Raw genomic sequence first — 26,026 nt, forward strand, 5'->3', positions numbered from 1 at the left:
CGCTGACAACTGTAGCAATAACAATAAAGACCAACACATAGAGACAGTAATACAGAGATTAATAAATAGGAACAATGAAAACAAAGTCAATAAATAGAGAGAAAAAAATTAAAACACCAACAATCCACAAGATTGTTGCTTTTTTATTCTCTTTTCTGTTTCATGTCTGGATCTAATCAGTGGCCCTAAAGATGTCTTCCCTGCAGCGCACGGCGTCACCAGTAGGACGCTGCTTTCTGAAAACATGTGTGTCAACTCGGATCAAGGTCCGAGCAAGTAGCTGCCAGCCGGCCAATAGCTGCAGACTGCTGTCCCGTACACTATATAGTCGGAGTAGATGTCCTGCTGATCACTATCAGTCGCTGTAAGTGCAGGTTTCTCCAAGTCAATCTGAAGAAGTTCTCTGTTTACTATCTGCTTTACTTCAGTGCGCGCAGGGCGCGGTGAGCTGCAGCTGCACAATGATCCCCAAGATTGCCTTGTGCGCCCAGTTTCTTCGTCGGAACAACCGTGTTTTTACCAGATCTTTAAAGGTTTTACAGAGACAATGGACACGTCATCCAGGATTACCTGCAGCGAGTCGGTAAGTCACATAAACTCATATAGTATCCGTATGAAAGGTATAAATAATATCCTGACGATAGTCTATCAGTCGAGATTTGCCTACTTTCACTTTAAAGCTCTTATGGCTGCAGAAGCGAGAGAAAGTTTTTTTGTTTACTAATAATGAAGACTTATTTTATCAATGTATTCTTTACATATATGTATTAAACGTTCTCTTTGTTGATAACTTTGATGATGTAGACAAAGTCGCCGCGCGTACTCGGAAAGATCATATGATTTTCATGACTAGAGGTTTTCTTAAACTCCCAGTTCCCCGTTTTGCACATTCTTCTGATATAAATAGGCTAATACAAATATGAGGATGAAAATTGCTCACGTGAGCGTCTGGAGGAAGGGGAGGGGACTAAACAAACACAAGAGACTAAATGTAAAAATAGTTCTTAAGATGGTTGTTTTGTTTTGCAGATGTTCAGATTATTGTGTCCACCCCCTGCCTTGCTGTGATACCCTCAACAATAACTGAAACCACTGATTCAGAGTCAGTTTTGCAGCCTGCTGAACACAGTAACTATAGTAGGCTAATGATAAGTAAAACCATTGTAAGTAATATTGTAAGTAATTCATATCAATTATATTTATAGTGTTAACTCATAACAAGCGTTATCTCAAGGAACTTTACAGATAGAGTAGGTCTAGACCACACTATAATTTACATAGACCCAACTATTCCCCCAAGAGCAAGCATTTAGTGGCGAGGAAAAACTTCCTTTTCAGGCAGAAACCTTGGACAGACCCAGGCTGTTGGTGGGCGGCCATCTGCCGGTGCCAGTTGGGACACAGAGACACTGTGACAAAATATTAGGCTACTCGAGTTTTCTTGCTGATACAGCTATAGAGAAATATGACTCATAATAATTATAGTAGTTGGTATGATTAACATTGGCAATTATAGTAACAATAAAGATAATGGAACTATGACTAGATATAATAGTTGAAGCAGTTCAGAGTGTAGCAGGGCATAGAGGGGCGTAGCAGGGCATAGAGGGGCGTAGCAGGGCATAGAGGGGCGTAGCAGGGCATAGAGGGGCATAGCAGGGCATAGAGGGCTGTAGCAGGGCATAGAGGGGCGTAGCAGGGCATAGAGAGGTGTAGCAGGGCAAAGAGAGGCGTAGCCAGTAGCGTTTTTTGGCATGGGCGAACCGGGGGCATTTTTTCATGTCACATGGATGGCGGCACGTGAACTTGAAAAAAAATAAAAATCCTCTGCGCCGTGAATCAGTTTTCTGTTATCTATCATTTCTCTGTGTGGGGAATTGGCAAATAGGCGCCCCCTCCAGCTGCAGGCGCGCTGCTTGCTGAGAGAGGAGAATCTCGCTGCAGCCCACGGGAAGGCGGGGACATCCGCCTTCTTATGCACAGAAGCCATGTGAGAAATGTTAAGGGGAGGGGGGCGCGGGGGACAGTTCACCTCTGGGTCTCACAAATGGAACGGTCAGGACAAGGGGGGGAACGGGGAACCACGAGCCTCCTTGAGCTCATCACCTTTATGCATGATAAGGATCTATCAGATACCTATCCCAACTTTTGGACTGCTCTGAGGATTGCATTTACTCTATCAGTCACTGTGGCTCAAGCAGAGAGGAGCTTTTCAAAACTAAAGATGATCAAGTCATACCTGAGGTTAACCTTGTCCCAGGAACGGGGACATGGTTCAATATCAATCACTCAATAGGGGAGCAGATTTCATACGATGACATCATTGATGATTTTGCATCAAGGAAGGCCAGAAAGGTTAGGTTTAAGTTTTAGTTTGTGTTTTCTGTTCTTAGTGCAATAGTGTAATAATTAGATTCTCTTTAGTGTGTCTTCACATTTGTGCTATTTAGAATATTTATTCTATATTTTATTTGTATATTATTGTTAATATTTTATATTATTGTTGTTCTCTGCTCTTGTTAAATCTTTTATGATTGTATACTGTATATTTTTGGCACATTTATGTATATAGTGTATATTTATTTTAAGTTCTGATAACCTATACTGTCATATTTTGTGCAGAATTGTGTGTAAAAAGCCTGTAATCGCATTGTTTTGTTTTTATTAAAAACTTTAGAAATGTATGTTATCAGCGTTAAAAGTAAATTATGGCTGTTGGCGGATTAACTATTTTAACAGATGATTTACTGTATCTAAAATAATATAAGGGCATCTCCGGGAACCACAATCGGAAGAAAAAGGTGAATGAAAACAACTCGCTAACTGTGTTTGAGAATGAGCAGAGCACTGCTCATTTTTTTGAGAGTTGCTCAGTGGCGCATGAAGCCAAAAAAGTTCAGTTTCTGCGTATAAAATGACCCAGATGATCGACGCTGCTTCCGTACTGTGGGGCCCATAGAGCAGGTGCACAATAGACCTCCGCTGGCTGACCTGGCTACTTAAGGTTTAGAGGTTTAGCGCATTACTTGAATGGGGATTAAAGCTCCCATTTTATGCTCATTTTCAGGTTCATAATTGTATTTTAAGGTTGTACCAGAATAGGTTTATGTGGTTTCCTTTTCAAAAAACACCATCTTTTTGTTTTACTGCACAGCTCTTTCTTGATTTATTAACCATGTTAGGCAGACTATAAAACGTTTTTTCTTTTTCTAAAAACATGGCATCTGCTTTTGTCGACCATCCTGTTGATGAAGAAAGCTGTATTACTTCAGCTTTACTTCGCAGGGTGTTATATGTCTGGAGATGATATTGAAACCCAGACATTTTAATTTTCAGATAACTTATTATTATTGTTTTTCTTCCCAGTCAGCTCTTACATCCCAGCACATTCTTTGTGTCGCAATATGTACGGCAGTTTTCTTTACAACACTGGTGATGCGGAGCATATTAGTAAAGCCACTGTATAGCAAAGCGCCGTCAGAAGAGTGTGACTCGCTCTGAAACGTGTTTTAAACATTTTTGTAGTGTTCCCTGGACACAAACAGTAAGACATTAAAAAGGAGGCAGATTGTATCCTGCAAATTGTAAGGAGTGTCGTTGTGGCTGTGTTATTGCTAAAATCTCCTGTTTGATAATCTTTTCAAAAGCTTTCCTAATGAGAGAAGTGAGGGCCACTGGTCTAAATTCATTAAGTGATTTAGGTCCTTTGGTCTTAGGCACAGGCACAATCACTGACTCTTTCCAGAGATGAGGGACCCGGTGTGATTGAAGTGACTTATTGAATATGAAGGCAAGTATGTCAGCACCGTAGCATGTGCGCATGAGTATTTCCACCGACCAGTTTGTTTGTGGTTGTTACCATGGTTAATCATAGTATCATGGCTCCATTCATGCTGCCTTTTTATTGTGGTGGTGAACGCGCGTGAAGCTACTCCGAGTTGATTGAACCAACTCATATCAGCTGTTCTGGAACCAAAAACTCAGAGTTCCCCATCTCAGGGTAAATTAACTCAGAGATCAGGGTTACACTCAGAGTTTGTTAAGCCTCCTTCCTGAAACGGGCCCCAGATTACAACACACACAGACTGACTTTAGTCTCTTCTCAGGATGCCATTACTCCAATATATATTTACATATCAAACAGTTGTTTGCTGCTATATTAATGTTCTGAATGTCGTGTATAGCGCCTTTAAAATACATACGTTAGCTTGTTGATAATTGAAATAGCATTGCCTTCAGCTTCAGAACCTTTTTGTATCTATCTATTTTTGTTTGTATTTGGATTGTACCTTTTAAAGTTTTATTATGCTACTTATTTTTTTACTTTATTAACAAAGATAAAATAGAACAAAGATATAGAGAAAACAGGATACAAAATAATTAGAAATGACAGGAAAGGGAACAGAACAAACACACAAATTGACCTTCAGTCTGCAAATAAAACCTTAATGTCATCAGAAGTCAACCCTGCGGTAAATTACCCTTCTATCTGTATCTTCAGCACAGATATCCGACTCCCTGGGTCATTAAGTTATTCTGTGTGAAAGGTGAAATGGCTGTAAAACCAATATGAACCTTTACCTCCATCCATCCATCCATCTTTGTCCACTTGGCAGCAGCTCCAGCAGCCTTTACCTCAACCGTTATAATTTGACTTATCACTAATACGTTCAACAAACGATTAGGTCACGTTACACCTGATGCACCTGATGATAACTTTACAGAAGAGATTTAAAGGAAGTTACTGAGGTTGCAAGAGTTATAATAAAACTAAACCGTAGTTCTTTTTCCCTGTATCTGAAAACATCTTGTCACTCTTGTTTCCCTGCAGTGGTATTCATGTGGACTCTCCGCCCATCATCCCGACTCTCACTACCAGCTACGCCCACGGCACGTCTTCCACATCTCTGCGCCACGCAACAGTAGGAGAGGCTCTGCTGAAGGCTGTGGAGCGCTCGCCTGACAGAGAGGCCGTGGCCTTTCTACAAGACGGAGTCCGCAAGACCTTTGCACAGCTTCAGCAGGATGTGAGTCACTTCCTCAGTGTCCAGTCAAATGTGTCTGACTCCCCCCCCCCCCCACAGCTGATGAATCCAACAATGTTAAGGCTGGTTGAGGTTGAACGTTGGAAATCCGACAAGTAACATGTAAATTGCAGCCATGTTTGATAAAAGGCACAACACTTTAAACTTGGCTTTTGAAGCTAAACATGAAAGTCCTGGGAAGAAAAAAGGTTTTATTCTTATTCTGCAACTTCTGACTGGGTCATAACAACTTTGCAAATGAAAGTAAACACAGAAAGTAGCCCCCTGGATTTCCCTCAATATACATTGTTTTCCTGAATCTTTACAACGAAGGTGGAAAATGGTTTTGATCCAGAGTCAGGAAGGCCACAATAATGAGCAAAATCAAAACCCTGATTTTGGAAATGAGAACATCTCCAGTCCACATTTTGCTTTACAAGCCGTAGAAAGTGATAGAAAGTGATGGGCCTGGCTTCACCTTCTCTACCTGCTCCACAGAAAACAATAGCCAGACCTATAAAATTGTTTTTGTTAAAATTGCTCCTGGGCTTTTTTTTTTACATTCTACGGTTTTATATGAAAGTGAAATGGAGGGAGTTGTAAATTAACCTTAAACCTAATTTGACTAACTAACTGCAACACCCTGTTACTCTTGTCTATGGAAGCTGGAAGCAAGCCTTTCCATGCCTAAATGCATAAAGTGTGAGAACAGAACAATTACTTGATTTAACAGAATGCAGCGTCAAACAGAAAAGTCTTCAGCCTTGATTTAAAAGAACGGAGAGTTGCAGCTGACCTGCAGTTTTCTGGGAGAATGTTTCAGATAGGTGGAGGATAAAAACCTCTCAGGCAAAGTAAAGGTTCGCCAAACTTATCGGTGGAGGTTGATGGGGGCAAAATGCAACCTGAGAGCACGAAAAAAAGGGATATTGTGTCCCTCGCATTAATGGAGCAGTGTAAATAACTCAGACACCAGACTGATGAAAAGCCGAATAATATTGGAATTGTATTATTTTCTTCTGAACAGACATGGTTAACCTGTTCATGTCTCTGTAATGTCTGCGTAGGTGGATCAAGCTGCAGCCGGGCTGTTGGCAATCGGACTGCAAAAAGGAGACCGGCTCGGCATGTGGGGGCCAAACACTTATGAATGGATCCTGTTCCAGTTTGCCACAGCCAAAGCCGGCATTATATTGGTGAGTCTAAGCTACAGCTTATTGCATTAGCAAGAAGGCAAACTCAATTTCAGAGAAACGGTGCCCATACTCTCAACTGATACTGTTGCACCGGCTGACATGTACAGTGACCAGCTGTTAGGTCTTTTTGATGATTGCTGGAGGGTGACCTTACAGATGTTTTTATGTTGTTGTTTATTCTGTGGATTGTTGGAACAGTAATGCAAGGAACATTTCTGTGTGAACAGACACAGTTTTATCATATCTTATCATAGTTGGGACTAACACATTGTTGACAATAAGAAAAATATAGAATATCATCAATATCACACCCCCAACCGGCACCGTCAGACACCACTTACCAAGAGCCTGGGTCTGCCGAGGTTTCTTCCTAAAAGGGAGTTTCTCCTCGCCACTGTCGCTATAGCTACTGCTAATGCTTGCTCTTGAGGGAATTACTGTAATTGTTGGGGCTTTGTAAATTATTGAGTGTGGTCTAGACCTACTCTAGCTGTAAAGAGTCTCGAGATAACTCTTGTTATGATTTGATACTATAAATAAAATTGAATTGAATCATCAGCTTTATCATTTCACATATTATGTAAATCAACATAATGCAATATAATAAATCCATCTTAAAGAAGAGCAGTTCAAAAGTATATAAGTGAGGAAAACAGGCCTACACAATGAAATAAGGTATTGGCTAATGATGCTTATTTTTGGGTCTTTTTGTGATATAAATATAAATAAGTGAAAACGTTTTTGAAAGAAAAACAAGCGTGTGGGCACCTTTTAACTAAAAGAAATATATTGGTGAAAACAGCCATTCCCAGGGATAAAGTTGCACATATCTCGTCAGCAGTTTGTTCATGATGTACATTGTCTTTGATTGGGCTGTGGTCCAATGTTTAATCTGTCAACCTTCAGTTTCTGTTCCATCGTGAGCAATGGTTTTACCACCCAACAGGTATCCGTGAACCCGGCGTACCAGCTGCAGGAGGTGGAGTTTGCATTGCGGAAGGTGAGCGACTTTTACAAACCTGATTTTACTGTTGTGACACGCAGAGACTGTATCGCATTCAGGTGAATCCAATGCTCCTCTTCTCGCAGGTTGGGTGTAAAGCCATAGTGTGCCCGACACAGTTTAAGACTCAGAAGTACTGTGACATGCTGAGACAGATCTGTCCGGAGATCGAGACTTCCACCCCAGGAGACATCAGGAGTGCACGGTACAGCCGCTGGTGCTCACCTGTCATTGTCACTGGTCTTAACTTTTTTAATATTCTGTATGTTTAAATTCTGGAGCAATGCAAAACACATATGCAAATGTCACAGTGCAGTGTGAGAACAGAACAATTACTTGATTTAATAGAATGCAGCGTCAAACAGAAAAGTCTTCAGCCTTGATTTAAAAGAACTGAGAGTCGCAGCCGACCTGCAGTTTTCTGGGAGTGGAGGGAAAAAAGCCCCCCCAAAAAAATAATCTTAAAAAAAACTAAAACTAAACACTGCTTCTCCAGGAACTAATCCCAAGGCTAGTTGGTGAACTGGAGTAGCTGCCGAGCTAACGGCTAACATACTAGCAATCTCAGACATAGTAGTGCTAGTCAGTCACAATAGCACTAATGGGAAAATTACGTTAAAGGTGGCATGAAAATGTCACTTTATGAGGTTTTTGCCTATGGTCCCCCAGTGTCTAGAAATGGTGATAGGTGTAAACCGAGCCCTGGGTATCCTGCTCTGCCTTTGAGAAAATGAAAGCTCAGATGGGCCGATCTGGAATCTTCTCCTTATGAGGTCATAAGGAGCAAGGTTACCTCCCCTTTCTCTGCTTTGGGCTGTTATTGTTGGATTTGAATACCTGTGTGTTCTTAATCTTCTGCAGACTTAAGGAGTTGCATGAGAGCCGAGGCCATTTCCATACCCTGCGCCACATATCTCGCGCTTTCAAAATACTGCACCATTGTTGTCTCTGCCCCCTCCGATCAGAGGAGACCTTTTCTCAGGCAATATCCCACACTCCCTTTATAATGTCTTATCACTTTAAAAGCCAGATGGCCTCTCATAACCCAGACACGCAGAGACAACAAGGTCAGCTTCATGAACTCTAAAAACCTCTCACTTTATTCTCACAAAATATATTCTAACACTACAGACACAGAAATGGCACATACTAAGTAAAGCTCATTGTGGGACTGGCTCTAGTGGCTGTAATTCTGCACCAAGGCTGAATTTCGGGAAAGAGACTTCAGATACAGTATTAGGGGACCACTAAGGTCTATATAAAATAGACTTCAGATACAGTATTAGGGGACCACTAAGGTCTATCTAAAAGAGACTTCAGATACAGTATTAGGGGACCACTAAGGCCTATATAAAAGAGACTTCAGATACAGTATTAGGGGACCACTAAGGTCTATATAAAAGCATCTAAAGAGCACCATGTCATGGGACCTTTAACAATAGACATATTTGTGCCATCGACTCATGCCTATAATGTCTGTAAGTCTTTCCTCTCTAGTTTATAGTCTGACAAAGGAGGTAAAAGCTGATGGTGCAGCACAGTTAATAAAAACTACGAAAGCTCTGATTTTGGACTGCCTGGCTCTCCGTTCCCCTCAAAGGACATTTAGCTATTTTAAATGCTGGTCTGTGACAGGCCCTTCAATACCTTGTTTGTGTTATGTGAAACATTTCTTTGAAGAGATGGAGCTGGGAGGATTTAAACTCCTGACCTTAGTGTGTGAATTATTCTAGCTTCAGTCCTTTTTTTTTCTACATTAACAGAAAGATTAGTTCAGCTTAACAGGAAGTACAGTGTAACCTGAAGCTCCTTAGTTTGAAAGCATGACCAACATTTCTTTCTTTTGTTTGATTTCTCCCCTCAGGCTCCCAGACCTCCGCTCTGTGATTGTCATTGATAGTCGACAACCAGGAATGTTCCATCTTGAGGATGTGATGCAGGCAGGAAGCAGCCAGTACATACAGCAGCTTCAGGATCTGCAGAAGAAGATCTCCTTTGACGACCCCATAAACATCCAGTTCACTTCGGTAATTGTTGGATAATTCCTGCTAAACTTAAGGATTGTTTAAGAGCCCTGTTGGGGTCTGTGGAAGCTGAAACTTTTTGAATGTGTGCCAGGTTTTGTTCTTTTATGGCAGGATGTCCTGGTTTTTCCTTCTTCTGGGAAAAAAAAACACTGCACACTGGATTACAGCTCTCAAACTTTATTAGACTGAAAAGGGAATGTTTTAACCCTTAAAGGGACAGTTCAGATGTTTTGAAGTGTGGTTGTATGAGCTACTTCTGCATAGTCGGTGTGTTAGCTACAGGAGATGGCGGTCGAAACACCCACAGTTTGCAGAAGCAGACAGGAGTACCGTAAGCAACGTCCTGCTGTGGACGGGGGCAGCAGCTAAATGCATTTAAGACACCTAAAAAGCTACAGTGGGTAGAATAAAATAGACACACCATCTACTGTAGCTAACACACTGACTAAGTACCTCATACACCCATACTTCAAAACCTCTGAACTATCCCTTTTAAGGGTTTAAACGTTCCCTTTTCAGTCTAATAAAGTTTGAGAGCTGTGTTCAGTGTGCAGTTTTTTTTCCAGAGGAGGAAAAAACACTTTAAAAAATGTGGTTGTATAAATTGGGATTGAGATGGAAAAAAGATTCCCACAAACTGACTAAATTTCATGCTTGTGACAGAGATGTTCACTATTCTCTTATAAATTCTTAACATTTTGTCACATTTTGGACATGTAGTAGATTGGTCTTGCATTTGAAGTGTGCCAGGTTTTTGTGATGAAGAAAAAAAAAATGCAAAGTGCTATATACTGTTTATCATACTGATGTCATGTTCAACCAATCAAGTAATGCTATTAAGATAAACCCTTTTAATAACTAGATGTATTTAAAAAAAAAAAACTGAAATGAATCGGCAACTATTTGTATGTATTTACAAAGACAGACACCTGTTTATAGTATCACTAGTCTATATCGACGATGTTTCATTTCCGGGAATGCTCCGGTGCCGTCAGAAAACCGCCGGATGTTCGTTACCTTCGTCTTTCTCTGTGTTGGCGCTCTAACCTCCGGTGGATTTGTGAGGACTATGGTTAACTGCTCCTTAGATCTCTGCAGGGTAAATCCAGACAGCTAGCTAGACTATCTGTCCAATCTGAGGTTTCTGTCGCACGACTAAAACTACTTTTGAACGTACACACGTTCCACCAAAACAAGTTCCTTCCAGAGGCTATTTAGCAGAGGCGCCGTGGCTCCGTCCGGCGCTTAGCACCGCCCAAGACGATTGTGATTGGTTTAAAGAAATGCCAATAAACCAGAGCACGTTTTTCTCCCATCCCGGAATGCTGTGTGGACTAGCCAGACCTTCCTCCGCAGCGCTGTGGAGGAAGGTCTGTCAATGCGAGACTGTAATATCATTGACTGAAGGTTTGCTTCACCTTGTTTAGAGAGTAATACAAGAATTGTATCAGACTCACCGTCATTTATTTCTAATATATGTTACCAGGGCACAACTGGGGCTCCAAAGGGTGCCACCTTGTCTCATCACAACATCATCAACAATGCCTACTTTGTTGGCAGTAGAATGGGATACACATGGAGGGTGAGTCTTAACCGACACGTTGTCTCATGTGTCCTCTCTGTTTCATTAACCTCTAATGAACATTAAGAATGTGTTTAGTTCTTGAAGTTATCAACTGAGTTTGGGGTATGATATAAAATAAACAAAATGGAACATACAGTAGATTCACAAAAAGGCCAAAACCAGTATTGTGTGTGTATCACAGCCTGATATGTCTTCTTTTATATCAACAAACAAACAAAAAATATTGAGTTATGTGCACAGGGGCATTGTTATGTTATGTTATGTTATGTAACAGGAAAGGTATAAACTGTTGTCACAAAGTGGAAATAAAAATCTGTCTAAAATAGGAAAGGATCTACAGACTTTTGGCCATATAGCACAACTGAACCAGGCAGGATGGTGGTAGTTTCTCAATGCATAATGATTCATCACCCTCTTTCTTTCAATAACGTATTCCTCCACAATTTGAACCCTTTCTGTCTCCTAATCCTTTCCCACAGCCTGACCTTCGTATCTGCCTGCCTGTGCCTATGTACCACTGCTTCGGCTCTGTGGGTGGTGGGATGTGTGTTGCCGTGCACGGCATCTCCATTGTATTTCCCTCTTCAGGGTACGATGGAAAGGCCACTTTAGCAGCTCTGGAGAGTGAAAGGTAACGTCAGAAATCCTTAGCCAGGTCCATAAATGTAGACTGTATTAAACCTGTACAACCGAAAGCTGTTTGATCTTTTATATCCTGTAAAAAAGGATTAAATGTGCTGAGAATATAATCCTCATTAATTCTGGAGCTGCTCCGTGATACAAAGGTAAAAAAGGAGGGTTGCTTTGTGATTAACTTACTTCAAGTTGAATAATCAAATCTAAAGGAATTCCGTCTTTAGCTGTGGAGAGGTTGAAAGTGTGCAAACTGGTTTTCACAGATTTCCTCGGCTTACATGTTGGAATAAATCAACAGCAAAGTGCAAACATAAAACCGACATGCACGTAAAATAATCTTCATATATTGACATGTATGCTTGAAGGTTACAGAGAGGGATAATTATGCTTTAGCTTGTGTGTAGACCCAGTTTTGGGTCAAAGGTTCAAATGTTGCGTGCCGTCTCATGGTAAGTCTACAGAGGTCTGGTTAGCATTAGTGTCGGATCCTCTGATCAGATGGACCATTCCTGAGTGGGATCAGATATAACATGTTATTTTGTTGGTCAGGGACAAAGAGAAGTGACTCAACAATCACATCTAAGTAATCTCTAGCTATTAGACTTTTATTTCTTCCCAAAACAAAGTAGCCCTATTTAGCAAAACTTTTTTATCAGTGTTTCCCAAAGCCCAAGACGACATGCTCAAATCTCTTGTTTTGTCCACAACTCAAAGATATTCAGTTTACTGTCACAGAGGAGAGAAGAAACTAGAACAATATTCACATTTAACACGCTGCAAAAGGAGAATTTTTGACAAACGACTCAAACCGATTAATTGATTATTTAAATAACTGACAATTAATTTATAAGGTGACAACTAAAAGATTCATCTTTGCTCTAGCCCTGTTAGGATGACATAAAGCAATGTATTGTGTAGTATTGTTCAGAGTGACCAAAAGTGGGGATATACAGACGTTTTTCAAAGCAGGAAAAGCACAGGTTGAACTACTAACTTTAACGTGGCTGGCTCTGTTGCTGAAAGCCACGACAGTGAGCCAGCATTTACATGACCAGAAACCCTAGAAATCTTAATACTGACCTCTGAGAAAGAGAAATATAGGAAGAATGTACATATAGGCCCCACTGCCCCCCTGTTGCTCTATAAGCAGTCAGTATTTATCCAGCTGTGTTTGTGCTTAGCTAACCAGCAGCTGGCTGTAGCTTTATACTCTACTGTAATATCGATCCACTCATCTAACTCTCAGCAAATAAGCGTTTGTTTTTTTCCAAAATGTCAAACTTTGCCTTTTGACCTAAATCAAACAGTGTCATTTCAACAGAGTAGAAGAGTACCTCTCTTTAGTTGCACTTTGCTGTATCTCAAAATAAGTTTCTTTGATAGAAGTGAATTATGAAAATAGAAATCCAAGCATGTGCAGGCACATTATGTAGAGTATCTCCTAAAGAGCAGCAAATGTGCACCACTTCCAGAGAGAGTTGGATTCACCGACAAATTTTCATATTTTTGAAACTGTGCTTTGCAGTCACCAATTTGCAAACTCATCTACTGTTGCTTTAATTATTACTTTTGGATTCAAGAACTTATTTAGTTTGAAATAAAATATACAAACATACCCATAGAAAATAATTCAAATTCTGAGCACATTTTTGCAGCTTTATTTTTGCAGTTTTTCAAAATGAGGGTGCAGGGTTTCCCCCAGCGTATTGCAAGCCTGGTGGCCAACTGGGCCTAAGTCTCTGGGAATTAATTTTTTTATGTATTTTAAAACGTTTTTTGAACTATAGTTACAATTCAATTCAACTTTATTTATAGTATCAAATCATAACAAGAGTTATCTCAAGACACTTTACAGATAGAGTAGGTCTAGACCACACGCTGTAATTTACAAAACCCCAACAATTCCCGTATTTCCCACAAGAATTAGGCAGAAACCTCGGGTGGTGAGGAAATCTTCCTTTTAGGGAGAAACCTCAGACAGACCCAGGCTCTTGGTGGGCGGTTGTCTGCCGGGGCCGGTTTGGGGGAGTGATGAACAGTGGCAACTATGGTCACCATAAAGATAATGGAACTAGACTAGAAATATTAGTTGTTGTAGTTGTTCATGGCGTAGCAGGGCGTAGCAGGGTGTAGCAGGACATAACAGGGCACTGCAGGGCGTAACTGGACGTAGCAGGGTGTAGCAGGGGGAGCAGGACCACGGTGACAGCTGCAACCAGATCTGCGTTTAGCTTTTTAAATTCTCAATTTCACGATTCCGTCCACAATTCTGATATGTTATTTTTTTTTTTTTTTGGGGGGGGGGACCCTGAGATGCATTCTGTTAATTTGTCTATTTCTCCTCTCAGGTGCACCTACATCTACGGCACCCCCACCATGTATGTTGACTGGATCAACCAGCCAGACTTGGCTAAATATGACTTGTCGTCAGTTCGCTCAGGTGAGAAAAAGGCCGATATTCAGCTTTTATTGATAAGACGAAATAAGTCCTTTTTTCTGTCAAGGTTTTTTTATTGAATGACAAAATTGCAAAAAACAATTACTGTACAATGGGATATGCATATTTTCCTCTTTTTAACCAGAACATACCCCCCATATCCCACCCTCCCACCCACTTACAAACAAACCTGTATTAAGGATTACTACAAGAGATATTTTAAAACACAGTCTAAATTATAATACATAAAACATAAAGGTTGAGAAGGTACAGAATGACAAAAAAATATATATTAAACACACACCATAAAATAATAATAAAATATATATATATATATATAAAAGGGGGGGAAGGGGATAGCTACTCTGAAATTGTTGTAGTTGGTTTCTCAAAAAATGTCAAGAAGGGGCGCCATATTTTGTAAAATGTATCCTCAGATCCCTGGGTAGTGCAACGTATTTTCTCTAAATTCATACAGGACATAATGTCTCTGGGGAGGCAGGGTCTTTCCACTTGAGTAAGATAATCCTACGAGCCAGTAAGGAGGAGAAGGCCAATACCTTCAGCTTCACCTTAGGCAAACCCAAATTGGGACACATCCAGAACATGTGAAAGAGAGACGCAGGTGCGCTCTTGCAGCTATCGCAGGTCGGGTCGACGGTAGGGAACATACGAGCTAGTTTGGTTTTAGATATGTGGAGGCGATGAGCTACTTTAAATTACACAAGAGCATGACGGGCGCACATGGAGGTAGAGTGTATCCGATCCAGGACTGAATCGCACATGTGATCTGTGAAGGCAGAACCTAGAGTAGCCTATGCAACTTCGAAATAAAGTTATAAAAGACCGAAATTGTGCCTTTTAATGTAGGTTCAACAGAAAGCAACATATCGACAGGATTGGCTGGGGGTTTATTAGGGAATTGGGGAATTAACTTCTGTATATAATGCCTAATTTGTAAAAATCTGAAAAAATCAGTCTTTACTACAACAAAGTTATTCGTCAATTGAGAAAAGCTAACAAATAGATCATTAATAAATAAATTGCCAATGCAGATTAAGCCTTTTTTATGCCAGACCTTAAATGCACCGTCCACCATCGAGGGAGCAAACAAATGATTAGCTGCAATTGGGCTGAGAAGTGAAAAAGTCTGCAGTCCAAAATTCTTCCTAAATTGGGTCCAGATTCGAAGGGAATGCTTAACCACAGGATTACTGTTGGGAATAGCAGAAGAGAGGGAGTGCGGCGCTTAGGAGGGCAGATAGAGACAATGGGCTAATAGCGCTGGGCTCCATTGTTACCCAGACTGGGGCTGAGTCGTCGAGGTGAAAATGCCCCCAATACACTAAAGAGCGAATGTTAGCAGCCCAGTAATAGTATTGGAAATTAGGCAGGGCCATTCCACCTGTTTGTTTGGGTCTTTGAAGAAAAGCTTTCCGTAATCGAGGGTGTTTACCATTCCAAATATAATTAATCATTAAAGAGTCCAGGGCCTGAAAAAAGGATTTGGGGAGAAAAATGGGGAGACATTGGAAAAGATATAGGAACTTTGGGAGTAATGCCATTTTAATTGAATTTATTCTACCTATAAGAGAAAAAGACAGAGGAGACCACTGGACTGGCCATCTGGCATACCGGGCATTTTGGGGGCTGACGCACTTTTGGGCCGAATCGCCGATATAAATAGGCCTTTTTCTTTTTTTTTTGGCTGCGCCGGACCATAAACAACTTACAGCGGCCCATTGGTTAATTTTCTTTATTGGCACTGGCCTGGCCCAATCAAATCCAGGAACAAATTTACGAATCCCACTATGGTCACTCCTCCCGGCCCTGAGAAGTGAGCTGTAATAGTTATGCTGGAAGTTTAGCATCCACGTTATAATGTACAAACGACCACCAACGCGCAAGGGAGGTGCAGAGAAATTACAGGAGAAAAAAGATTAAGAATCTACAGGCGGATTCCTCAAAATGTGCCTAAATTTCTGACATGTTTGGGGCTGTAGTAGCTGCTTCAACATCAGCATTACCTGAAGCCGAGGAGGAGGAGAGGTGGCTGGCTACACAGAGAAGCAGAAACAGCTTCATGACAGGGAAGAAGCCGAGGAGGAGGAGAGTGACCATGACAGGGCCATGGGAGCGAGTGAGGAAAAGATGGAAGAGAGAGTAGATGACGATGTGGTAAGGAGTAGGCAAATTAACTGTCAGGAAGGCTGTGTGTGTGTGTGTGTGTGTGTGTGTGTGTGTGTGTGTGTGTGTGTGTGTGTGTGTGTGTGTGTGTGTGTGTGTGTGTGTGTGTGTGTGTGTGTGTGTGTGTGTGTGTGTGTGTGTGGCAAGGCGACCACGTCATAACGACAACAAGCAGTTTGACTGTAACATTAAAGTTAGTGGCTGTCAGGTAACCTAACTGTTAAGAATTTTTTTTTATTTTTTTTTGTTAATTAGCTTCTACTTTTGTATTGGTGCTCTATTGGTGCATATACTACCCTCAGCTTTATTGTAACTTTTGGGAAGGGTTATGGTTATTGTATTTAGCAGACACATTTGTCCAAAGTGACAAAATATGAATCTTACAATAGTTAAAATTAACAGTAAACAGTTTTTAAAGTATAATAGTATATAATAGTAATAATAACAATAATGGCAATACAATATCAAATATCAATAATAAAAAATTATAAAAAATACCATAAATATACAAATCATAACTCTGAGAATGAATGAATTATTTAAGTGTAAGCTCAACAGATAAGTTTTGAAGGATCCAAGACGATCACATGAACACTAGGTAACTCATTTAATAGAATGCACGCATATTTTAAGAGGACTGTCTGCAGGGAATGTGTCTGACCAATCACGGTGGGTGTGGGCCACCTGGGCCAAAAATGCCAGGGCTGATTTTTTGTCCCAGTCCAGCCCTGGCTTCACCTGATCCAATAATTTGAGGAAATTCAATCTAAATAGGTTTTTTAAATTTCTGGTAACACATACCCCAAAATAGCTCAGATGATCTGTCGCCACTTTGAATGGAAGAGCTGTATAATTAAATTTAAGAGCTTCTGTATTAATTGGAAAGAGTTCGCTCTTACTCAAGTTCAGTTCAACACAGAAAAGTGCCTCCGGTAGGGAGGTGGCTGGCTTTGAAAGAAGCAAAAGTAAGTCATCAGCGTATAATAATATCCTATGTTCGATTCCCCCTCTCCATATTCCCCGTATCCGTTCGTTACTGCGAATGGCAATCGCAAGTGGTTCAATTGCAATAGCAAAAAGGAGTGGACTCAAAGGACAACCCTGCCGGGTCCCACGATGCAAATCAAAACTACTCAAGTAATGGCAGAAGGGCATGCATACAATAGTTTAACCCAAGAAGTGAAAACAGGACCCAAACCAAATTTTTCAAGGGTAAAAAACAACAACAAATAATCTCATTCTACTCTGTCAAATGCTTTTTCAGCATCCATAGAAGCGAGGCATTCTGGTTCAATATTTTTGGGGGAGTATAATATATTCATTAACCAGCAGGTATTATAAAATGAATGGCGTCCCTTTATGAACCCAGTTTGGTCGGGGGATATGATAGAGGGAAGAACATCCTCCAACCTGTGGGCGAGGATTTTGGCAAGTACCTTTACATCCGTATTTAATAGTGAAATCGATCTGTATGATGCACAATCTAGTGGAATAAGTCATTTTTTAAAGATTATTTTGCCTTTGTCTGCGGGTATTTCCATCAACTGATTGCTGTTGATTTCACAGGTTACATGCTCTTATATTTGTTTTTTATGTAGGCATCATGGCTGGTTCCCCTTGTCCTCCAGAAGTTGTGAAGAAGGTCATTACTATGATGGGCGTCAAAGAAATAACAGTGAGTCGATTTTACAAAGACAACTATTTAAAGTCAAATTAAAGTTACATTTTCTGTTTTTTAAATTGTTATTACAGATAGTATAAGAAGCAAATGTATCTCACCAAACAAATGTGATCAGAAATTCACTTTAGTACAAAATGATTCAGTGATGCAGTTCAGCTTTCACACACCAGGGGGAGACAACATCCTAAGGGAAACACAGCATGAATGTACACAGGAAGTCCTGTTGGGAGACTTTTTTATTCAGAGAGCCAACATCCGGCATCTTGTAGAAAAGTAAAGAGTAAGACAAAAAAAAGGCTTAATTTTGTAGAAGGTTTATTGTATGTGAGCACTTCCAAAAGTCAAGGAAATAAAGATATTGAATATACATTAGATATACATAAAGTCAACAGTCAGTCAGTCTCAGATTTTGTGTGCAAGAAATTCTTACAATTTAAATCAATGAAATGTTGAGAAAATGTTAAGAATGTTAAAAATATTTTGCATTAAAGTAAATCGAAAATAGCACAACACATACCATTAATCTCTTTTGACTTATTCATGTCTACATTCTTAGCTGAAGCACAAAAAAGGTAAATCCAGTTTCAAAGATCCTTGGAGTGTTAAAATACCTTCATATGGGGAAAATGGCACGAAAAGAAAGGCAGATACAATTTGTAAATTGCCTCCTATGATTCACCAAATAATACCCTACATCTTCAAAGTCTTATTGTCTCTTAAACTTCTTGGAGAAATAAGTCTTCCTCTACGGTTCGTGCTTTTTGTGGTCACTTTCTCGGTTTTCTCAGTCAGTGAGGGTGTAAGACTGACATCACAAAGTAGAAAAGAGGGTAAGCGAGTGTTGGAGGATGTATTTCTCTGCCTCTTTATCTTTTTTGGAGCCATAGTTGATTCATTGTTTATAAAGGTAACCACCAAAATAAAGGAGACTTCATGTCCAGTATATTAAAGCTGCACTAATCATAATTTTTGTCTATCAATGATGGATCAAGTGACTGTGTGTAAAGAGTTCACTTGAATTCTTTTATGGATTAAATTTACAATATATAACGTGTAAATTAGTGTGCTTTAGAGGTGCTGGTAAGTTGGACATAGGCTAGCTGTTTCCCCCTGTTTCCAGTCTTTGTGCTAAGCTAAGCTAACTGGCTGCTGGTAGCTTCAAGACCTTGATCTTGAAGAGTGGTATAGATCTTCTCATATCTCTCTAAGTTTAAGCATAATTTCCCCCAAAATGTCAAACATTCCCTTTAAGCTCATCTGGTTTGAGTTTACATTATTGTCATGCTCATCAAGAATTTTAAACTTAGAAGAGAACTTTCTCCTCAGGGAAGAGCATTCAGACTTTTTGTATTCATTGTTCTCTGAGATCCTGAACGCACCAGGAAAACACAACATATTTGCCCTTAATGCTTTTTGTAGCCTTCATTTACTCAAACTGCGCCCTTTGTTTGGGGGTTACTTTAATTTTGCACTTTTCCACTTCAAATTTAAGTCTTTATCTATAATATAAATAAATGAAAATTAAGCTCTTGATGTGTTTGGGTGTGAGAGAAACAGACAGAGACAGAAGTGTATTTATGAATGTGTTTGTTGACACAAGTGACAATATTTGACGGATGAATAGATGGACAGTCTTGAAGTAGAATGAGTTAGCATTGCTTTTCGTTGCATGTGTAGCCAGTCACCTGGACAGGCTCCTCCTCGGCATCTCCTGTGGAAAAGACACAAAATCAGCAGCCAAATTAAACAGTCTGCCCTCCAACAAGAGACCCCATGACCTGGACTCGGTGAACTGGACCCCAGGGCCGACATGGAAAAGTTCAGACGGGGACAGAAAGTTCTGTGGTCAGGAAGAGAGGACTGAAAAACAAAATCATGCAAAGCCAGCTGTGGGTCACTCCAAAACCAACTTAAACCTCATGTGGTAGCGTCTCTAATCCAATGTTGCATTGTACATAATTCCAGCTGAAAACCTTTACACCAAACCACCACAGGAGGGATGTGATTTTGAACAAAACTGCACCTCAGGTATTTGCAAAAGTAGCGATCAGTGAGGGTGTCACTTGAAAAACATTTAACTTAACTATCATTTAACTTTATTTAAAGTTGGAGTGTCTCCAGTCATATATTTGGATGCCACGTTTGCAAAAACGATAGATAAAACTGGTTTCTTTCAAATGTTACTGATTTATGGGTACCATTTAAAGCCCCTAGGGTCAGTAAAGACATTTAGGGAAATTTGCTTATTCATGTTTTTACTGAGAGTTAGATGAGCAGATTAGTATAACTCTCATGTCTGTACAGTACAATGAGAAGCTACAGCCAGCAGCCAATTAGCTTAGCTTTGCACAAAGACTTTAAATGGGGAAACAGCTAGGCTGGCTCTGTCTGAAGGTGAGAAAATCCATCTACCAGCACCTCAAAAGCTCGCTAGTCCAGCAAATAACTTCCTGTGAAACCATAGATGTTTTTTTTAACCTTGTTTTCTGTACAGATCAAACAAACAAGATGTAACGTCTTTATTAGTGAGCTTTACAGAGGTGGTGGTAGGTGGATTTTGTTACCTTTTGACCCCTGTTTTCAAGTCTGTATGCTAAGCTAATCTTCTGGCTGTAGCTTCATATTTATCGCACAGACACGAGTGGTATTGATCTTCTCATCTAGCCCTCAGCAAAAAAAAGCACATTTCCCAAATATCGACCTAATCCTTTATTGTGGATTTTATTCTCTGTTTATGTCAGTTTGTGAGATGTGGATAATGTAGAACAAAATTGTCTTTTCTCGTTGTGTCCTCGGCTTGTTCAGTGGCAGTTACCTGTACAGCTGCGTGTTCAATGACGTGTGCCCTTTTTGGCTCTCTTTGACTTGACTTTGCAGCCGCTGAAGGCGGCGCTGTCTCTCACTTGCTTTCCTTTCTGCTGAGGTGGAGATGCACACACTGCATCTGGACGATTGCGGCTAGAGTCCATCCACCTGCGGGTAGAAACCAGAAGATAAGGAGCAGAGAGTTTGTGCCGCTAGCGGGGCTGTATAGTGTTGTTTCAGGTGAGTCTCACCTGCGCAATGGAGCTAGCTGGCACGTGCAGCTCCATGGATTGCTGGAGAGCGTGAGGTTGGTGAGGGTGCCAAATTCAAGGCTTTTGGGAAGGAACTTTAGCCTGTTGTTGTCCAGGTGCAGTGACTTGACCGCCGTCACACCAGTGAACGCACCATCTGAGAACTAGAAAAAGGACAAGCCGTATGAGTTGTCGTTTTTTATTTTTTTTTATCTGAATGGCTGCATTTTCATAGGACTTTTCTGACACTCGTCCATTCACACACACACACCGATAGCACTGAGGTACCATGCAAGGTGCTGGCCCTGCCATCAGAAGCAATTTGAGGTTTTGAGTCTTGCCCAAGAACAACAACATGTGAAGATAAGGATCAAAGCATTAAGAAATCCTTTTTGGCAATAATTTAAAAGGTCCCTTATTGTAAAATTGTACAAATGTACACAGCCCGTATTCAGAAACTGTGCCTTTAAACAAGCCGTGAGGACTTCCGTACGGTTGTGATGTCACAACTATATACTATATATAGGTAGAAATTGCCGTTACAGTCATTCTCCGGCTGCAATGATGGTGCAGAGACGCAGAGAGGGCAGATGCAGAAGACCCGGAAATGCAGACCAATCGGAGCGGACTGGACTTTTTCGGGAGGGGGGCTTAAAGACACAGGCGTTAAAACAGAGCGTTTCAGACAGACGGTGAATACAGGTATATTCAGACAGACATTATGAGAAAAATTTGATTTTTTTTTAACATAAAGCATGTAAACATATTCTAGTAGAAACCCCAAATACGATCATGAACATGAAAATGAGCATGACATGGGACCTTTTAAAGGCCCCATGAATCAATGCACATTTTATTGTAGTTCTTAGCTTGTAGTGCATGCAGTGTTGATAACATGGTTCACACCACACACCGGGCAGGCTGACCCTGACCAACACCAACAGCCATCCTTGTGTCTGTCAGACAGATGCAGAGCGAGGGAATCTCACCAGTGTGTCTCTGGCATGAAAGCCTCCTCTCATCCTTCCTTCTGCACTCGCACTTCTGTAAACACTGGCGGTCACTGTCCTGCGTCTTTCTCGCTACTTCATATGCATCTGCGAGGGCGCTAAAAGCTTCAGAGAGGTGCGAGGTGAACCGTCGTGTCAAAGTTTAGTCTCCTCCAGGAGGAAGAGGAGGGCGGATGAGAGCTTTTGAGCTTTTGAAGGGTTGTTTTATGCGAGTCTGGAGGAGATGAGGCTGTTTGGAAAATTCCACTGTATAGCGACAAGTGGCCGCGGGTTTAGTATTTTGAAGCAATGAAAGATGGATGACTTCCAGCATGGCCAAGGTGTTTTTGCTCTCTCTGTCGTCTCTCTCTTTGCCAGGAAGGCTTGCAAAGGGCCCAATTGTCCATTCAACTAGGGCGATGGCAAGCTAAAAATACTCCTCTTCATGCACTGTGGAACACCCTGCCTCTCTATTTACCTGTCTCCTCACCCCTCCTCACCTGTTTACAAGACGCTCCCCGGGAAAGTAGAAAACACAACTTGCTGAAAATAACACTTGTGTAATAATTAGACTCGGACATGCTTGGCCGAGAACCAGCAAACAAAAACACTCTAAAAATACCTGCATTCGGCTGGAAAATGGTTTAATCTCCTCGGCTATGTGTGCTGCTTCCACCTGGCTCGCACACAGCGTGAGAAGGTTGTTATTTTACAGTTTTCCCCTCTGGGATAACTCCATACTGTGGCACAGGTACACTCAAATATTGGATTAACCTCAAGTATGAAGCAAATGTGCACTCAAGGATGTCTGAGAAGTAGTGTGGTATAGCATAGAGCTCATACTGTATACGTTCATAGTGAAGCTGTGTAAGATCTGAACGAACAGATGGATGTGGAAACCTCTGTCTTTCTGATATTTCAATATCATGTCATGATGAAGATTGAAACCCTGGATTAGGGTCAAACGTTCACCATTTAGCAGCCAGACTGTAGTATTCATGATTATGGGCTGCTGCTTATTGGTTGTATAAAATGGAGCCTGAATGTCTAGGAAGGCATCATCTTCAGTCTGTTGTGGAAGTAAAATTATGAAGTAGTACTTTCCAGCTGTCTCACTTGTTGGGAGTAAAAGGTTCGGTTCACCCAAATTACAAAAAAGAAAAGACATATTTTGGTATCACTTAGATCTTAACCTGCAGATCACTTTAATCTTGATAATCGATTATTCCTTTTTGTTTATAAAATTGTGAAAAATGTATCTCAATTTTCCAGAGCTTAAGTTTACGTCTTCAAATGTCTCGTGTTGTTCGGTCAGAAGTCCAAAACTTCAGGATATTCAGTTGACAGTAATATAAAAAAAGAGAAAAAGACATCCTCACATTTTTTAAGCTGGAACCAGCAAAGTATTGGCATTTCTGCTTGAAAAGTAAATCAAACAATTATTCAGTTATCAAAATTGTTGATTATCTTTCTGTCAATCGACTTATTGATTAATAGACTTAGCGTTACAGCTCTAACTTCTTTTTTAGGGTTTTAGGGAGAAAGCTAGAAGATGTAAAACCAAAACTATCATCATGGCTATATACCAAAGGTTTTTGTAATTTAGGTAAACAGACCCAGTAAAAAGTTTCTCCAAAGGGAAGTTCATGACTGATGGTTTAGCTTTGTATATTGAAGTTGCACGGCCATTAAGACTTTTTTATGTTCACGACAAGTCAGAGCTCAACACTAGACATCAGGAGCTATACAGAGTACGGCAAAAGATTGAAACATGCAGCATCAGGTTTGCATTATCATGTCACACTGAGGCAGATGGAGATGAGCTAGAACCCATAACCCAACCACTGCATACTTCAAAATATTCAGTCACAAAATCTGCTTCTAATAGGATTAATGAATATGAACTACTGTAGAGGCATCCATTCACACAGGTGTCAAGATATATACTGTGTGAAAAATGCCTGTTGGCTGCAGACAAGGGGGTGTCGACCATTGGCAAGCCCCTACATGTAAATATGCTAACGAAATATAGTCGAGACAGGTTGCCTGACCAAAACAAATATTATTCCAACACACAGTATAGTATAGAGACTTTTTCATGAGAGGAACTTGTTATTCTGACCTTGATTTAGACAATTTTATTGAATGTAATGTAATTAAAATCACTTGCAAACACTGTATTTCCAACGGCTAGCTCTCTGTCATGCCCTCTGCATGACTCTATCTTTTCTTTTTATCTGAAATGTAGTTGAATAGAATAGTTTAGAATATTTTGACAGGCGATAAGTAGCGCTTGATCTATCTTACCTCGCAGTTATGGTGCCCTTTATGGAGTTTCAGTTCAACTCCAAGGGGCTTTATTGGCATGGACAACATACGTTTACATTGCCAAAGCATATGTGAAATAAAAACAAAAAGGTTCATACAATAAGTAAAGATCTAGTAGAATAAAGTGTAAACAAAGCTGTCTGAAATATTTGGCAGCCTTCGGTGCTTTGAATGTTTACATGTTAGGCATTAGATATTTGAAATCATGCCACGTCTGTCTAGGAAATATTCAGTAACACCATAGACTGACCTTTTCCAGACCCATGTTGTCCAGGTATAGTTTCTCCATGTAGCGCCCAAAGCTCTGGAAGGCAAAGTCTGGGATGGTCCTCATGGGGTTCTTCCCCAGCGTGAGTTCCTCCACCACTCGTAGTTTGCTCATTGCCACGATGGGATAGGTGGACAGCTTGTTCCTCTCCAGGTGAAGTATAGCCAGGTTCTCCACGTCGTCCAGAGAGCCCGGCTGCAGGGTCGTCAGCTCGTTCCCGCTCATGTGCAGCCAGCGCAAGTCTGAGGCACCGGCGAAGGTCCCCGGCCGCAGCTCCCGGAGCTTGTTGTCGTTGAGCTGCAGAATGAAGAGGTTGATCATGGGGGAGAAGATGCCCTTAGCGAGGTCGCTGATCTGGTTCCCATCTAGGTAGAGGTAGGTGAGCTCGGTCAGGTCCTCGAAGGCGCCGGGCTTGATGCTGTTGATTTCGTTGTTGGACAGGTAGAGGTAGATGAGCTTCTTCAGCCCCTTGAAGGCCTGGGATCCGATCTCTCGGAGCTGACAATGCTGCATGTGCAGAGAGATAAGTCCCTTGCTTTCGCCGAAGGCCCCCGTGGGTATGCTGCCCAGGTTGTTCCTCTGCAGGTTCAGCAAACGGGTGACCTCTGACACCCGCGGGATCTTCTTCAGCCCGACGTTGTCGCAGATGACGTGCTGGAGGTCCCCGTGGCAGTGGCACAGGCTGGGGCACTGGCCCGGGGCTCCCTGCACCGCGGGGCCCAGGACCAGGAGGCAGGTCCCCAGCAACAACCAGCTCACACAACGCATGCTGACGAGCTCGCTGACTTGGTTAGAGCGTCTTCCAGTCTGTTACCAGAAGAAGAGCGAGCAGACGAGTCCTGTAAAAAGCTTCAGAGGGAAGCAGAGGAGATCTCTAAAGAAGAGCGGTTGATTAAGAGAAAGGTGTTAAGAGAGTAACAGACGGAGAGAGAAGGAGTGAAAGGTGAGTGACTGAGCGAAGGTGGGCGATGCAATTTTGAGAGGAGGATGGCCGGTCAACAGAACACACGGCACTATTTATAACATTTACTTGAGGAAAAAAACGAGGAGGGCTTGCCAGGGTGTTAGAGTGAGAGGTCCGCAAGAGGAACTCAAGTGTCTGTGAGAATTTAACCCTAAATGAGCAGTAAGACGACGCAGGGCGAACTCTTTCTCTTTGCTGCATTTTTTAGCAGAACATAAACAGCCTGACATTGTGCTGGATGCACATGTGCAGACAAATCATAAGAGAGAAGACACATGCTCTCTGCTAGTTTCAGTTTATAGGCGATTGTTTAACAACGTGGCAGGTCAGGTTCGATCCGTGCACGCTCCCAGACGCCTCTATTGTTTTTCAGTCTGCGGTGGCAGGAAAAGGAGCCACCCCTGTTCAGCTTTATAACCTATAATAGTCTCCAGATGGCTGGCAAGAAGAGAGATGATGTTTCAAGTCATAACAATTGCAAAAAGATATTCACAAAGGAAAGTTTCAGATGCCACTTTACATTCCTGTGTGCATTCCTTCTTTTGAAAAGGAGCGCTGTATTATGTAATGGTCTTTTTCAGGCAAACCTGTGAGTTGTTAAGGTGATCGTGGCTCTCAGGTTTCAACGGCAAGACATCGAGTAGT

General features: G+C 41.2%; 2 protein-coding genes across 2 annotated transcripts in view; one reads left to right on the forward strand and one right to left on the reverse strand.

Moving 5' to 3' along the window:
- The first annotated feature begins 238 nt into the window (after positions 1 to 238).
- acsf2 (acyl-CoA synthetase family member 2) overlaps positions 239 to 26,026 on the forward strand; it is a 42,316-nt gene continuing 16,528 nt past the window's right edge. Inside the window, exons 1-10 of the mRNA XM_039788352.1 lie at positions 239 to 583; positions 4,832 to 5,027; positions 6,092 to 6,220; positions 7,167 to 7,220; positions 7,310 to 7,428; positions 9,088 to 9,250; positions 10,737 to 10,832; positions 11,315 to 11,466; positions 13,820 to 13,911; positions 17,694 to 17,770. Coding sequence (XP_039644286.1) covers positions 462 to 583; positions 4,832 to 5,027; positions 6,092 to 6,220; positions 7,167 to 7,220; positions 7,310 to 7,428; positions 9,088 to 9,250; positions 10,737 to 10,832; positions 11,315 to 11,466; positions 13,820 to 13,911; positions 17,694 to 17,770 — 1,200 coding nt within the window. The 5' untranslated portion in view covers positions 239 to 461. The remainder of the gene's footprint in view (positions 584 to 4,831; positions 5,028 to 6,091; positions 6,221 to 7,166; positions 7,221 to 7,309; positions 7,429 to 9,087; positions 9,251 to 10,736; positions 10,833 to 11,314; positions 11,467 to 13,819; positions 13,912 to 17,693; positions 17,771 to 26,026) is intronic.
- On the reverse strand, positions 18,075 to 25,427 carry chad (chondroadherin). Its single transcript, XM_039788353.1, has 4 exons — positions 24,400 to 25,427; positions 20,833 to 20,996; positions 20,592 to 20,749; positions 18,075 to 19,487 (listed from the first exon to the last, which is right to left on the reverse strand). The coding sequence occupies exons 1-3, from the start codon at positions 25,183 to 25,185 to the stop codon at positions 20,608 to 20,610; spliced, it is 1,092 nt and encodes a 363-aa protein (XP_039644287.1). The 5' UTR covers positions 25,186 to 25,427; the 3' UTR covers positions 18,075 to 19,487; positions 20,592 to 20,607.

This window comes from Perca fluviatilis, chromosome 21, assembly GCF_010015445.1.
Source record: "Perca fluviatilis chromosome 21, GENO_Pfluv_1.0, whole genome shotgun sequence".
NCBI classification, from domain to species: domain Eukaryota; kingdom Metazoa; phylum Chordata; class Actinopteri; order Perciformes; family Percidae; genus Perca; species Perca fluviatilis.